Source organism: Galendromus occidentalis, unplaced genomic scaffold, assembly GCF_000255335.2.
Source record: "Galendromus occidentalis unplaced genomic scaffold, Mocc_1.1 scf7180000077431, whole genome shotgun sequence".
Taxonomy (NCBI): Eukaryota; Metazoa; Arthropoda; class Arachnida; order Mesostigmata; family Phytoseiidae; genus Galendromus; species Galendromus occidentalis.
The window spans coordinates 333,171-349,440 of NW_003805419.1; the positions used below are offsets into that span (position 1 = coordinate 333,171).

At 52.4% G+C, this 16,270-nt stretch overlaps 2 protein-coding genes across 2 annotated transcripts; both read left to right on the forward strand.

Annotated features, from left to right (window-relative positions):
* The first annotated feature begins 907 nt into the window (after window positions 1-907).
* On the forward strand, window positions 908-1,411 carry LOC100900349 (transcription initiation factor IIA subunit 2). The gene has a single exon (XM_003742792.2). It carries the CDS (start codon window positions 908-910, stop codon window positions 1,226-1,228), a length of 321 nt encoding a protein of 106 aa, XP_003742840.1. The 3' UTR covers window positions 1,229-1,411.
* Window positions 1,412-11,853: 10,442 nt separating this feature from the next.
* Window positions 11,854-15,194, forward strand: LOC100900492 (uncharacterized). The gene is made up of 5 exons (XM_018639314.1): window positions 11,854-11,911; window positions 13,934-14,311; window positions 14,415-14,549; window positions 14,681-14,941; window positions 15,085-15,194. The coding sequence occupies exons 1-5, from the start codon at window positions 11,854-11,856 to the stop codon at window positions 15,192-15,194; spliced, it is 942 nt and encodes a 313-aa protein (XP_018494830.1).
* Window positions 15,195-16,270: the final 1,076 nt, after the last annotated feature.

Here is a 16,270-nt window from a genome sequence, read left to right on the forward strand (position 1 = left end):
GCCCCGGAAAGCGATAGGAGCGTGTTTCCTTCGTCTATTAGACCGACTATGTGTTCCCGACCGGTCTCCTTCGATCTCTTGCTTGGGTATGTCTGAGATCCAGTTCCTCCCGAAGGTTCGCGGTATTTTGTTGGGATAGTCCCGACGCATTCCCCATCATGCTGGGGGAGCGAAGAGAGGAATTTCGAAGCTACTCCCAACTTGCTCCGTCCGGGCCGTCTCATCGAGAACAGCTTAGAATCCAGATAGGTATACCTATCATTGCGTAATCCCTCGCTCTGTCCACAAACAGCTATGAGCTATGTACGCTTTCGTTTCTTGAGTTGAGATGTTTATTACATCGAGGACAGAACTTCAGGTTTTGAATCGGCGAAGTTCTCTCTGGCTCAAACCCACGGGTTCAGCTTCAGGCCCCATCGATTAGATACCTCGAGGGGCTCGAGCGCGTCGAGAGACTAACGCTCCCAAATAAATACGCCGACTTACGGATGAGCCGCGGATTCGAACTTATGTTTTAGACTTCTGAAGCTCTTACGGACCCCCTGGCTCATCTGGTCCTCCGGCGGCGGCACCCTCTACGAAACCCTCCTGCGCTAGCAGACGAGTTCATCCTGTCGGCTCCTTGCCATCTTACATCCTCAGCTCGTGTGTTCCGCTTGCATCAGTGGGGCGCGCGAGAGCCAAGCGTCTCTGTCTGGTATCGCGGTGTACACTCCCTCTCCGAACTCGACCCCGTTCGCAGCGTGTCCGGATTGAGCGACACCAGCCATCAGCAATGATCCATCGTTTTCCAGTTTCCAAGGAGTAGCTGGAGCAAGCAACTGAGAAGCTCGTCGTTCAGAGTGTCTTGAGGACTCCGACCCTCTCCTTCGTGAATCCATCTCTACGAGTCAGATATCGATTTAGGATGAGTTACCAACTCTACAGGACAACCACGCTCGGGCACACTCTGCAAGAAGCTCTTGACGAGTTTGTTGCGTCCGGACAAATATCTCAAGCTCTGGCTTGCCAGGTACTTTCGCAATTCGACAAATCGATCAGCAACGTGTTTGCGACGCGCGTCAAGAGTCGTCTCTCGTTCAAGGCAGGTCGTCTGAGCACTTATCGTTTCTGTGATAATGTGTGGACACTAGTTTTGAAGAATGTCGAATTTCGAGAAATCCAAGAAATTGTGAAAGCCGACACGGTGAAAATTGTCGCCTGTGAATCTCGTAGTGGGAATAACTGAGCGTTCGTTCGAACACCGCCAGCCATATGCCGAGCCGAGATAGCTCAAGGGACTCGGACAAATGCAGTTGATTGCATCGCGCGATGGATATAAATGCTAATGATGGACGAACATGACGATTTGTTTACTATCAGAAGCTGATCGGTACAACCAATTTAGCATCGTGATGAGCAGGGAATAAAAGCAATCTTCTATTTATTTCTCAAAAATTTAATCCACTACTCTGATACCACGTCGGTCGCATGCGGAGCTTCCGAGCCTCCCGAATAGCGCGTGATCTCGTCGAGGTCTTCAGCAGGTTGCGACCGGGCGTCACCTACGTACGCGGTGTTGAGGGCTCTCCTCGTGGTTCCGAAGAATCTGCTCCTGTATCCTTGCCACTCTCGATTCAGCTGGACCTCCGGGCAGATCATGGTTGAACATCGTCTCGTGGGTCATTCCGGGGTTTTCCGAAAATTGTAATCGGGTACTTCGAATGCGACGCGAACTCAGAGTCACGCTACGGGAAAGGGCGCTCGCTCATCGGCTGGAATGCTCAAAATTATTCGAACGGAGGTCCTGAGGAGCTTGGACATCTCCAGAATCAGCGGAGGTCCCGATCGTTCGATGGTTGATCGATTCTAATCGAGCGATCCCTTTCCCAAGTACGCAAGGCTTCGACGACTTCCGTCTCGGCAATACCTGCATTTTCCGCGCGTGTCGTATATGGAATTCCGCAATCCTGGCGGGAAATTCAGGAAAGCGCAACTATTCCTCCGGCAAAGGATGTAAGATCCAGTTCTCTCTCCCTTATGCTTATTCCCTGACTTGATGGGATTTTCCCTCATCCCTTGAGGTCTCAAGTGTCCAGTCCGAGATAATGTATCCAAGCGACACTGAGACGATTCCGCTCATGAGCGGGATTGCTCACAAAGTTTGTCAGTCCGACCTGCCTTCTTGAGTACGCCCGCACCGGAAGGGTCAAGGGAGAGAACTCCGGAGGGTCAAAGCCGAAAAAGCTGGGCTTCCCAAGTTTCCGCAGGATCCGTGATAGAGTTACTTGGTGTCACATTTCGGGCCTTTCATTCCTATTCGTGGTCGAGTTCACGAAGTTCTATGTTGATTTTTCCATCTATCGAGGAGCGGAGAAGTCTCGTCGCCGAGACTCAAGAGATTCGTGCTCTCGATTCCCTTCCAACGGTGAGTCATCGTTCAATCTGCTCGTATCGGGAATCTGTCCTCTCACGTAGAAAGCTCCACGAAATCTTCTCTCGGGGTTCGGATGGACCTTAATGACGTATCACTCGGGTGCGTTGTTGATAAATTGAATATAGAACCGCTCCATATACCTGCTTCGGCCTCATGGTTTGGCAGCACATTCATTTGTTGGATATTCGACGGCGGCTGTGTCAAATTATGCAGAAAGGCTGGCGAACGAACAGATGGAGCGACTAGCGGGCCAACCCCATAAAACGCAACGTGATCTGAATAAGTCGAGCGGGCGTTCTCAACGTACAGCCTCTGATTGAGCCTATAATGATTATAAGCCGTTATTATAGCTTATGCAGACCATAGATTCCAGGAGATTGGTAGCCACGCTCGAGCGAAGCTATGGGAGGCTCACCCCTCCTCGGTGCGGCATCGGGGTATGGATCGCATCGTTCTCAGAGCTCGTGCCACGATGAGGCTTTACGCTGCACAGAGCGGTTTCTTGTGAGATTTCTCAATTGAAGCGACGACTACGCCCAAAATCCCGCTCAGCGCTCGAACGACGGAAGACCTCAAGTCGGGGATGACAATGGTTACGAATCGTCGGGATTCCAGATCGGAACCAGAATATTATTCAGGGATGATTATTCAGTGGATCGTCTCGTGGGTTGTCGCTTGTCAGGTTAAGTCGAGGTGTCGTTCTCAGAGAAGAGACCGCCGCTCAGCTCGGAGTGTCGTCGCTCCGAACTGGAGTGGACTCGCTGAGCCGAGCAGTCATTGTTCCAAGTTGGAGTCCCCCGGCCGACAATAGCGGCCGGCGCTCCTTTTCTTTCGACCACAATCGCCTCCGGCGGCAACTTCTCGTCATACGACGAGCTCTTTGATGATAGAGCTGTAGGGCTCAAATCGCGAGAAGGAGAAAGAAGCCCGAGCTCGGTATAGAAAGCGAAAAACTCGCTTCTGATCCATGTCGGCTTGAGTACACAAGCTGAAGATGCTTTTTGACCACGGAGTCCGGAAACAGTCTATTGCTGTTCATCCTTTCGCCCCTCAGCCCCCTCCCCCCATCCCCATCGCGCTCTCCGATGCACGATTTCCCTCTGATAGATGAGATATCTTCGTTTGGATAGAGAATGCGTGAGGCGCGCCTGAGCCATGCGCCGTCGCTGATGACAAACTCCTCCCGTATCCGAATCGCTCGGAGCTGATCTTAAAGAGAGAACTCGACGAGAGAGCTCCGTAGCCGGTGATGTCACCGCAACTTGAAGAAAAGTAGGGGTCGGATAATCTCCGAGGTCCGCTTCTCTTGTGTATTACGCGCTGTCACTGACGTCATGGGTCTCCTGGACGCTCGCGGGGAAATTAAGGACCGGACACCACGCAGCCTGCCCCTGTGCCTCCAGCGAGGGACATGAACGCAGCCGCTTCCCTTGACTGTGAGATAATTTTTACCCGCGCGAGTTCTAGACGGAAGTTCGAGAGTCGAGAGTCTGAAAATCTTCTCCGAACTCGACTCAGTCGCTGCGCTCGTCTCGTGACGTGAGTCCCAAGGATCTGGTTCGGCTTTCGGATACAGGGTGCTTGATTGGGCGAAGTGAAAGACGACTCGGCCGCGGATGATCCTTCAGGAACACGATACGCACCAAGGATTCTCAGACAAGAACCATGTAGGTGCTGAAAAGAATTTCTCGCTGAAAAACACCGGGAGGGACGAGACGCGTTTCCATGAAACAGCAATGGGCCGGGGAGCAATTTCTCTGTTTGCTTCATTTATCTTAAAAATAAGAGAGGATCTGTCACATGCTTCGTCAGGTTTTCAATTTTGGGCTTCAAGTCCACGTATGGCTTTCGCTCCCCGGGCCGATACCAGTGTTCCTATCGGGGTGTCGAATCCCCGACTCTTCCACGAACTGCACTTCGGCGGCGACGAGCAGCGACATCTCTGTTCCGCAACCGCTCAGAGTCCCACCGGGGCTTCGAATCGCGGAAAAGATCAGGGATGGAGTTTCTGAAGAATACATTCAACGCCATATTACGCGCCACAGTTCACTGTCCCGTCATGCAGACCGGTCGCAGCGTTGAATTCACCGATCGCCCGTTGTATCGAGTTCCTCTAACTAAGCATCATTCAGCCAAGCCGAGTCCAGCGCGTTTTCAGAGAGAACTCGACGTTCGGACGCGGATCCGGGCTCCTCGCTCGGAATTGTATCGGGAACGATTCGTTCGGGTTCTTCCTCGCCAGTAGGATAAATCAGTGTTCTAGATTCGCAACATATTTCATAGCGGAGCAGAAACGGGGGAACGGCGCGGAACGAGAAGAATCTCTCCCAGATCACCTATCCGACTAGCTTGTAGTGGTAAAGTAGTTCGGCGGAGAGCAGCTTCAATCTGAAGTTTCTCTTTCCAATCCTTCCTCTTCGCCCGCACCGCACTTACGACCCATCGGGATATTTCGCGGTTCAGTGCTTTTCTACTCTTCTTCGCTCTTTTCGCTGATCGATCGATGCCTACCAACCACCCAGCCTGCCAGCTACCAGGCAGTCGGGCCATTCAGCCAGCGACCTGGTCTTGGAGCTATCCAAAAGTGTGACGACCTCTTTCCCTGAATCTTCCTCCGAGGCGGGCTCTCCTACCGGAGAATGGAAACGACGAGCGACTTTCTCGCGATCTCATCCTGGCTTGTTGCTTATGAGTGCCGATGGCGCTCCGAATCGAAACATTTCGAGCGGCATGAACGAGAATGGAAATCCCTGAACTTCGTTCGTGACAGCCCTCGGATGCAGGGCCTCCCCTACGTGGATGTCCTGGTGGCGGGTATTTAATGAGAATCGAGTCAGTCCATCCAAACGTCATCGCCCAGTCCGATTCGGTTGACCGTTCGGATGTGCTCCGAATACAATTGTGACGGTCTATTTTCCCGCTCCGTTCCAACGTTTGGTCAGCCAAATGTCGCATAAAATTGATCTCTCTTACCTTGACTCATTCGCATATGTAGTCGGACAGCGCAATTGTTTCCACGTTCGGCTCATGGCGGCAACAACCAGCTCTCGGGGCTGGAACATCCACTGATGCGCATTCGACGACACCCGGGCAGCGGATCCGATCGCATAAGTTCCGAGTTTCGGTACTCGAGAGCACATCGGACCGAATCGATCGAGGACGCGGTCCCTCTGAGCCGACGACGAAAACGGGTGACAATGGGGCTCGACGTAGACCTTCCAAGCCTGGATCCATGCCGGTGGTGATTCCAGCTGGCGGCAAAGATAAGCGATGTCATAAAACGGTACTACACGGCCGTTATACAACGGCTAGAGAAAGACTTAAATTGGCAATAACGTGAAAGCCTTATTCACGCTCCTCTGGCTGCTTTTTTCCGTTTATATGTCCGTTGGGAACTGTTTTTACAGTCTGCTGTTCCGGGCTTGATCTCATGTGGCGTCACTCTCCACTTCGAAACAACAAGAGGGACAATGAAAACCGTTCCGGGAATTCGTAACCTTAAATTCCACGAAGCTCTCACGTCGATCGACCCAGAGGTTATCGGATCGGATGGTTCCCGGGACGGGCTCCGATCGCGAGTCTCTCGGGCAAGCCGACAAATATCTCGAATATCGTCTCCTCCGCTGCCACGAATCGCGTGTCTGCCGGCGAACGAGCCCGAGGTAGTCAATCAGATGAAGACACTTAACCTATGACGAACGACGAAGGAGGGGGGTTTGCATCTCTATCTCTGCTTCCATCCATCCCGTCACTCAGCAGGAGTTGAGCGAGCGCCCGGGCGGACGTTTCGCAGCGGCAGATTGTATTGACAGATTGATTTATCTATTCATGCCGGCCGACCGTCGGCTCGAAGCCACCGCTGGTGCCCTCCCTCATTCTATCTTCTAACCCGAGCTTCTTCTATCTATTCCTTTGGTCACAGAGTCCCGTGGTATCGGAATTCACTTCAGCAACTTCTCTGCTACGGGTGGTGCCCTATCGATCGCAGCGACGAGATTCCCTCGAGCCCCCGCGTGCGCGCGAACCTTCCGAGCCTTGCGTCCGGATGGTTATTTGGGAAACTTGACAAATTCGAGCGAGCTCTTTCCGACTCTCGGTGCGCAGCAGAACTCGTCGGAGCTCCTCGCTTCGAACCTCGAGATGAGGTCATCGACTTTCGTACGGAGTCTCCCGATCCGTCTCTCGAGGTTGACGTTTTCTGGAATATGTCGATGAATACTCAATTTTCCGGGGAACTATTCAATTCATTCGAGATCTTGCGATGCAGAGAGCGCAGAGCTCACCTTCGAGTCCGGCGACACGGTTCCTAATTCTTCTGCGCTCTCACTCTGCCCCCCTCTCGGCGTAACCTTCCTCATCGCACCTCCCACGCTCTCATACACGTACTGTGGACAGCCGAAGGAACGACATAAAAAAAGATCGTCTGACCGCTACGGGTGTGAGAATGCCACTCACGTCTGTGGCTTCTCCTTCGTTGGCCCTTCTCTGGCCGATGGATGAACACTTAACATGTAAACAGCGACTGCAGAATGACATACTACTGTCCGAGAAACAGCCCGAACGTCGTCCTATTGGGACGACGGTGAGCCGAGCGAGGAAGAAGAAGTTTCGCGAGACCGTCTGTGATGAGCGGGAAACGTGTTCCTTTTTCGGATTACCCAAGGGAACTTCATCCGAGCACACCGGTCATGTCAATCTACTCGACCAACGGGCAAGCAGTCAAGCAGACGGCCGGTCCGTTTGCTTGTCCGCCTGCTTCGCCCTGACCCGCTCGTCCAGCCGCACGGATCGTGCACATACTTTCATCCGCCTCTTATCAATTTCAGGGACGAGCCTCAGTCTATTGGTCGGGTGAAGGCACGCATAGCATGCCCTTCCTCTCCGCAGAAGCAGCCGGTCTCGGAATCGGTGATTGTTGACTCACTCTGTGTAACAATCGTGTTGTTGAAACGCGATAAAACAAAGAACATGAGGGCTTCTTAATGTGCTTAGCAACGGAATCTCAATCGGTCCCCTTCCGGATCATTCATTCGTGGATATTCGTGTGGGCCATGGTGGAGTGATATACGAGAACGACGAAAAAAACGGGCGCTGGCCGATCCTCTCCGAGTCCTAGCTCGATTGACCTCCGGGCCAGGTGTCATTAACTCTCTCACGCCTCATAATTAGAGCGTACGAGCGTCGACAAGGAAAATGAAAGGCCGCTGTTCCGATTCTCCGCCGAAGTTCACTAATTTCGAGTCTCCATCAAAGGGATTTGAGATACGGAGTTGATGAGAGACGAGTCCCCTGATGAACAGCACCCGACTCTCATTGAGTTTTTGATCGCTCCGGCTATTCGGTAACGGAATCGAAGAGATGGAAACTTTTAGTCAGGGGTCAGGGAACATTCTGCAGAGGGCACAGCGGGCTTGGTCGAAATTTTGTCGAATACATGTACAGGAGGGAAATGTTTTTTTTTCCTCCGGTCCTCGTGGCCTAGGTCTCTCTTGGACGAATTCTCGAATTTATCCTGCTCAGCTTGAATTTTTTCGTTTCTCTCTGGTCCCACCCCACCGCGCTCAAATCGGCTCACTCGTCGTGCTCCCTCAACCTTGCCGTCGACGATCCGCCAAATCGAAAGCATCGTTTCTGCTCACTGGTTCTTTCACCGATTTCGTAATTTTCCCTCGGCAGCCTTACTCGGAGCTCTTCTCCGACTTCTCAACTGCACCACCAAAACGCTAATGTCAATCCGGGAGCTCGCTTCTCGAATTCCCCGCCCCCACCCGCTCAAACAGCCGCGGACGGACGGCCTGTTGGGAGTTGCTCTGTATAGTAGCTCTGGTGGCAAGCCCTCTTCCCTTCCATCGAGTGCTGCGCCCTGGGACGGGGAGGAACAAATCGTTTCCGTTTACCCCACATGAACGCTCATCTCCTTTCCTCGATCTCTCTCCTTTTTCCCGTTTCGCTCGCCCGACCAAATGACTGAGGGAAGCGGCTCAGCAGATGGAACCGCACGCGAGCTCCTTCAGCGACAATTTCAAACTGAAATCCCGCTCTGAACTGCACCGAAGAATTACCAATTCATCATGTGCAGCCTCGACTATCAAAACATTATTACGAACAATTGTAAGCAGCGGAACCGCAGAGATGGATTGACGACAGAGGGCCGACCCATCGCTCTACCCATCTCCTACCCTCTGAGCAATGGCGTCCCCCTCCCGAAATCTTCCTCCGGCCCATAGGGCCCAATGTTGAGGCTCATCATCATCAAAGGTTAGCCCCTACCAGGACAACGGCCCTGCCCCCCTTCGCGCCCCCGCCCCAAGGAGAAGTTCTGGGCACGCGCCTGCATTCGAAACTAAAGACACAACTCAGGTAACTCTCGAAGCGGATCGACATCGCTCCAGAAACCTTCGTTGTGAAGTCCTTGTGAAGAGTTTCGGCGACTGTCAACCGAAGCCATTTCGACAGATATGGTTCGAGAGATATGGTTCGGTTGTGTGTTCGATGATGATGCTCTTGTCTGCAACAACCGAGAGGAGCGAATATCGCGGCAGACACCTCAATGTAGATTCTCACTAACGTTTGCCAAAACAGCCGAGCAAGGAAGGGTCGGTCCCAGCATACAAATGGAGAATTTCTTTCCCGCCTTCCTCCACTCTTTGTCTGCCCTCCTGCCCGCTCGCTCGCCTGCCTGCGGGCTTCTGTACTTGACCCCTATTTGAGTCCTGTTCGAGTTCTTGTATTGTTCCCCTCGACCTCTTCCCGTTGCTCCCCACACGCAACACCAAATTGCAGCTTCCGAGGAGCAAAACAAACGCTGTCTGTGCCAAGTCGGAGGGGAAGTTGTCGTAATCCGAAGGAGCCTGTGTTGACAAAAGAATCGTTCTCTTTGGAATTTTAGGAGCCTCGCAGAAAAATCGTGAGCTCCAATGAATTTGAGCGGTTTTGAGGGTTTTCGATCTCCGAGACGGGTGTCCCAGGGTCTGAGTAAGTGCCTTCAGCGAATTGAGAACTTTCCGAAAAACTCCAGGCAGCTCGCTGGAAAACTCGTCCTCAAAGTCATCTCAGGTTCATCTTTCAAGTAATGACTCGGAGGAGATCGTGTTTCGCGCAGCTCCGTTCCCTGTGTAGCTCGCTTGTCATGTGACGTCATGGACTCCGTGTAACGATCCCGGCGCGCTCTGATTCCGTGCTCGGTCGGCAGCCCCGATTGACTAGGAGGAGGAACCCAGTTGTCAAGATTAGCTGCGAGAGGAGGTGTTAAGGGAAATGAGGAACAAGCCCAGAGCCCCGATCTGAGTAATTGAGACGTATGCTCTTTCCTTGCTCCATCTCCATCGGCGAGAGCTCGGTCTGCCCGGTGAAATCCCAACCCCGGGAGAGACAATGCCCCACCTGAAAACCCGAACCACCTGAGGCGAGTCTCTCTCGACCCGAGTTATGCAACACGGACACAGCTCGACTCAGCTACCTTCATTGTAAGGGGATCGCTTTGTCCTCATACTCAGTGCGACGCCAACGGTGGGCGTATTGAGATGAGTGCTCTGGAGCGAAGATTTCCGAAATCCTCTATCTGGGTCTAACGCAAGAATGGTCGAGATAGCCGTTCGCCTCCAACTGACTTTTGAGGAGGGTCTGCTGCCAATGATCTCCTCCAGCCCACCGAAAACGAGTTTCCACTATTTACTCAGTCGGTATTCTGAACAGATCCATGACATTGGCTTGCCATTGTTGGTCGGATCATTTAACGCTCACTGTATTTTTTACGATGTTTGTCACACTCGCTCTCTTCCAGACCCTACGCCGATTATAATCAGGGGCCCTGTGCTCACCTCGGAGGACGGCCCCCCATATCGTGTCTCTGCTCGGAAGGCCGCGGGTAGAGAATATTCACTCTGTGCTCCCTCGGCATAGTCATTGCTCCGAGATATGGTTTTTCGCCGATCTCGATTCTCAAAAAGGAATAGTTATTCCTGGAAGGATGCTTCGGATGTCAAACTGAAATTGTTGCTTCGACGACAGTAGGCGCCCTTCATTCGGAAGAAACAAAGAAACTCAGAAGGAGGCCAGGATTTCAGGGACGATCGAACCGTGAGTCGCCACGAGAGAATTAGATATTCTCGGATCTCATGCTTCGGGATCCGAGTCTTGGACGGGAGACCGTCGATCCGACTCAATTCCCTCGTACGATAAGTCTCGAAGACGATCGAGTGAATTCAATGAGGGGCGAATCCCGCGGGGGGACGCTCGAGGAGCTCCTTCAGTGCAGGGGACAATACCGTCCCGAACAGTCAGACGGTAATTTCACTAGTTGAAGCATTAAAGCTATCGGAAACTGATCCAGGAGAACTAGACGGAGAGGACCGAGCAAAGTAGCGTTGGGCTGGCATGAATCGAGCGAGCGGGCGAGCCCACCTCTGAGCCAGCTACCCGTCCGATCCCCTAGCCGGCTGACTGGATAGCGACGGTCCCTTGTGTTTAGTGTGGCCTTAGGGAACAACGTCTTAATCGAATTAGCTCTGGTCTCTTTTTCCAGCTTAGCTGCGGCGACGGCGGCGGCACCAGCACCACCAGCCATGGTGCCCATTCGGACTCGTGGCCGAATCGAGGAGAGCGAACCAAATCAAATAGAGTGGAACTTTATCGTCTGCCTGCTGTCTCGGCCGCACGTCTCGAGCTCTCATCCTTATGCCTCGCTGCTGTCAGTACTCCCGTTTTTGAAGAGAGGAAATTCTCTCCGGAGCCGAATATACTGATTATCTTATGGAATATCGTTGGACCATCCGGCTGTCAAATCGGAGAGTGGCTCGGGATCCACCAGCTGATCGGATCGCGGAAGATCGGTCGAGCTTCCTGCTCGGCCCGGTCGGATATGGAAGGGTGCTCCTGAGAAAAATCGACAGCTAACCGTCTGGCGCCCCGAAGGTCGAGATTCGACGTCGACGCGGGCAGGTATTCATGGGGGAACGCATCCTCCAGTCGTAACCCGACAGAGCTCGATAAGTCCGAACATTTTCCCCGGCTGGATCATTTCCTAGTGGTGTACTCTCCCCTTGCGTTCCCTCTCCTACGTCGCCACTCTCCATGACCGATCCTGAGAGCGCGTCCGATGGTGCCAGGACCATTTCCGGCGAAAGCTCCACAAAAGATGCTTCTGCCTAAACGCTGATTCAGTGGGAACTCGATTCTGCACTCCGTACAAGTGGCGTACAAATGACTCAAACTAAGGAGAGCAAGCGGAGAAGCAGTGCGCTCATCGAGCAGAAATCACCGCATGTTATTCTGTTCCAAATCGACTTTTAGTGCAATTCGATCGGTTGGAGAAAAAAACGCGGATCCTGGGGAATTGGATACACGGGAAGAAACAAGAAGGTGCCTTGGAACAGCGTCTCGATCAGACTCCGAGGAATAACGACGTCTCGAAGCTGAGATCTGACACCGGTGTAAAAATGTCTCTGCTGACAGCCAGAGCCACGTGCCTGTTCGGTTGGATCGTCATCTTCGTGGGTGAGTAGAGTGAATAGTGCAAAATTACTCGCAGCGCAATGAAATCCTTCCGCTGGAGGCAGAACTCCGTCCGTGAGGAGGGAAATTCATCTTCCTCGAAAATGACCGAGAACAGGTCGGGCACATTAACGAGTACGGACTTCAAGGGGCTCCAGTTCCCGCGGCTTCCCGAACTTTCTCCAGGAGGGTTCTCAGATATCCCGCCGTTCGACCCTTCTGGCACTAGACGCGGAGCGTGAGAGTCGAACATTTCACGGGGAGGATTCACCGTCGACATCAACGCTGTGGGTGTCGCGATCCACAAAGTATGTCAGTCTTTTCGATGGGGGATCGGGGATACACTCAGCCCTGCGTTGTTCCCTCCCCTCACGAAATGAGCACGGTCCTTGTTCTCTCTTCCCGGCAATTTTTCCCGAGTGTCGGAGAGTGTTTTGGAAGTAGCCGGAGTCGTCTTCCAGCGAGGAGCTTGCAGTACCCTCAGGAACAACAACAAAACTTTCCTCCGGCCGCTCCTCGCCACGTCATGACCAGCTTCGAGCTTTTTAAGCTCGCGAGGCACATAGTCGGTCGACATCCTCCAGGATCGATGCTCGAGGGTCGTTCAAGAGGGGCTCGACCGAAAACTACGCAGAAACGGCGATCATCACAAAAATGAGAGCGGTGTACGACGTAGAACAATTCCGGAGCAGATCGGGAAAAACTGAAGTAGGGGAAGTAATGGCCTCCTCTTCCTCTTTGTTGCTTCCGTTCCCAACGACGCCAAGAGAAAACGGAACGACGTTGTCGCGCGACCATCTCATTCGTTCATTCCTCCTCCTGCTGTTCTGTTCCGTCTCGTATCGGATCCTCCCCAGCCTTAAATTCTATCCTGTGTGTGTGCGACTTCCCACACGACCCCCGAAAACATCCCTCAACTGAAGCTTTCTACCCTGTTGTCCGAGACTTCGCATTGCACGAGAGCGAACCGGAACAAAAACGTCAACAATAACGAGACCAGGAGCGGAGTCGGCACAAGGTTTTCAGCAGAGGAAGCAGATGTAGGAAGCTTTGACTTTCTTCCCGCTTCCTCCGCTCCAATACCAAAACGTTTTTCGTGTCGATTCCCTTCCCTCGCGTTCTGAGCGCGTCGGCAAACCGACCCGTCCGTCGACCAACTTTCGTCAAGCATTTCGCTCATGTGAGGCAGACGACTGCTCATGATGAATGCGATCACATCGATGTTCGGACCGTCTGACGGATCTTTATATTTGTAAGTGCTGGTCCGGTCCGAGCTCTCGATTGACTTTAGGGAACATGTCGTCCCTTAGTCCCTTGTCGTCTACTCTCGAGGGTCCCTGAAATACACGGGGAGTTAATAACACTTATAATGAATATTATCTAATCGCGCCACAGTTTAAAGAATGAATTATTCATCGATACATCTTCCGATGATGTAGAGCGGTGGCGAGCGAGATTCGGGCGAGCCGGGCATTCGATCGTGCACTTGAGTCCGGAGCTGATGAGTGAATTCCGACGAGAGCGACATTCTCAGATGTCGCGCGCCCACTCGCTCTCCGCATGATGTTTCAATCTGGGGAACACAAGCGGAAATTAGAGGCCCATCCGCCTGCTTACCAAGCAGACTGTTATGTGAAAGTGACAGATGTGCTCTTATGACGTATCGAGGGAAGAAAAATCACCGCCGACCGCGACAATCGACTGCTTAGCTCGCAGAATGGTCTCGGAGCGTATTCATCTATTGTAGACCGTCTCCGCGGCGAAGAGCGTTCTGAGTACCGTGTCGGATAGGCCGAACTCTCGATTGCTCGCATTCTTCCCGAGCAGATCTCTTGGGAAGAGGATCCCGACACTGCCAAGATCGATATTCGCAAATTGCACGGGTGGAAGTCGCGAAAGTCATGGCTGCCGGAACGTTTCATTACGTAGGATCGTCATTCCCCCGATCGATCATCGTAATCCCTGTCAAGAGATGGGACCCCTGAAATACGTACATTCCATCTTTATATCTTCTCTGACTTCCAGTCAATATTGTTGAGTCGGTCCGCATCGTGAATCTGGCAGTGCCACGCTTAGTTCAGAACGGCACAACACCATCGGTGGTCCTCGACTGCATATACTCGTACACCGAGGAAGATCAACAACTCGTGGTGAAGTGGTTCTTCAATCAGGACCCGAAACCCATTTATCAATGGATACCGGACTTGAGCAAAAGAGCTTATTCGAAGTCGCGAGTCTTCGATGGACACATCAACAGAAGCTATGAAGCGACAGAAGACCCAAATACGAAGTTCAGGGCCCTAAATATCCTCCGGCCTTCAACGGAGATGAGTGGAAACTACTCATGCTCGGTCACATCGCTCATGGGACAGGACACACGAACCCAGGATATGATCGTCTATGGTAGGTCTGGCAATAAATCGTCGCTGAGAGAACCTCAGCTTTCCGGCGAATCAAAATGTAGGTGACAGAGTCCTACGGTATCTAACGGAAGACTCTCCCATAGCGAAACCGCGCATATTCGATCTGTCCCTTTTGCGCGCCGATCATTCCGAGGAGACGCGCTTCCGATGCAAAATTGAGGGCGTTTTTCCCGAACCACTGCTCCACATGTACAGGATGGAACGCACGCAGATAGCGGGTGAGTCTAAGGTGCCCGAGGGGAAGAGGATAGGTACTCCAACCTCGTCGAAGGGAATAGTTTTCCAATTGCTTCTCAATAACGATGGCGTGGAATTTTCTACTCGAGTTTGAATCCTGATTTCTCTGCAGGCAGCGAGTACATGACGGTCGACAACTTGACCTTGGTGAATTACTCAGTCGAGCCTTTAGGACATCAGAGCATGCCTTCGAGGGACGGGTACCTCACCATACTGACTACTTCGATGCCGAATAGACATTTGAAACTGGGCCCGACGAAAGATACAGCGAATACGCATCAGGCCAATATTGCGAGAAGACATCTCTTCTTCTGCGTGTACACAATCCCGTCTACGGACATCAAACAGTCTCGAGTTCTAGAGTTGTATCCCGGTGAGTGGGGTTTACTTTCTGTTTGTTGTTGTAAGCTCCGAGTTCTGAATCCGCCCAGCCAACGTTCCTCAATCCTTTCGATTTCGGTGAGGAAAATCTGAAAGCTCGATACCGCTGAACGGCATCCTTCCTTTTTTCGACAGAGAAATATATGCTGGCGAGTTCATCGGTGACGGCACCCACGGAACACATATCGATCAGTTTGAGTTTGTGCGCGATGTGCCTCAGATATTTGATCGCGAATCTCACCTGAGATCGAGGTGCGTGGTTTCGCTTTTCGAAACGACTCTATGCTCGAAAGCAGCGGCTACTCTGACAACGAGCGAATTTTTTCTCCAGAACTATCCAGCCCAGCATACTACGCACGGAGCTCTGCTCTTTTCACGTTTAGCGGAACAATCGAACGGGAACCATCGATTGCTGACAGAAGCATAGGTTTTCGGTCAGAAGTTCAGAAGTCTCGGCCCTGCGATGATTCTCCTGGTAAAGCGACAAGATGCTGCGGTTCAGAAGCATATCATCAGCTGATCGGGGAAGGTAGACTCGTTCAGGAAAAGTTCGCGCTGAGCGTACTGTCAGATTCCACTCACGGAGCTGATCCCGTAGATCCGTCCACCAGGACCATGTTTGTGATGTCACGAGGAACTTCGCGTCCTCAAGCGATTGTTGAAAGAGGGGATAGGAAGCGAAACAATAATTGTACATATACATGCAATCGAGGAAGTCCGCGGAGCGCAAATGAAGAGACAGATAAACAGCCTATTTTAGCAATAAATCATTGGGAGTTGGTTTTACATGTGATATATGACCAGGTTTGAGGAGGGTGCACTTCCACTTTTCTTCCAATTCCAATCATTCCGCGACTGAAAAAATATCAATGTACGCCAACGAGCAATCCGAACTCGGATCGGAGAGGCTCGAGAAAATTCCTGATCGCGGATCCACGCTGTGCCTCTCCGAACTCGGAGAGGATTGCCGTAGTTTCCCTCACTCTTTGTTTCCCTAGCTTTCTGACAGAAGAACTTACGGGGAGGAGACTCGAAACTCCGAGGAAACTCGACACAATGCGTCAAGCGCTTTCCAGAGCCTTCCTTGGAGATCCTCTGCCTAGCAACCGACTGAGTATGAAGCTGGAGTTGTTGTGGGTGAGTTAGGTCGGACGGTTGGTAGGACCGACGGGCGGGCATGCGGGCTGACGTCGCGTGGTTCTTGGCTTATCAGAGAATTCTTTCATTAACATTCTATTTACCGACGAAACGCGCGTCTGCCGATCCGTCTCTCCGTACGTCCGGCTCGGAGGGCGCCACCGGGCTGGGGCTCGGGGAATAG

Excerpts from the sequence above, each read along its gene's own strand:
- LOC100900349 (XM_003742792.2), top strand. The coding sequence starts at position 908 with ATGAGTTACCAACTCTACAGGACAACCACGCTCGGGCACACTCTGCAA.
- LOC100900492 (XM_018639314.1), top strand. The coding sequence starts at position 11,854 with ATGTCTCTGCTGACAGCCAGAGCCACGTGCCTGTTCGGTTGGATCGTC. Across the intron at positions 14,550-14,680 it reads GGAACGCACGCAGATAGCGG|GCAGCGAGTACATGACGGTC; the intron begins GTGAGTCTAAGG and ends ATTTCTCTGCAG. Across the intron at positions 14,942-15,084 it reads AGTTCTAGAGTTGTATCCCG|AGAAATATATGCTGGCGAGT; the intron begins GTGAGTGGGGTT and ends TTTTTTCGACAG.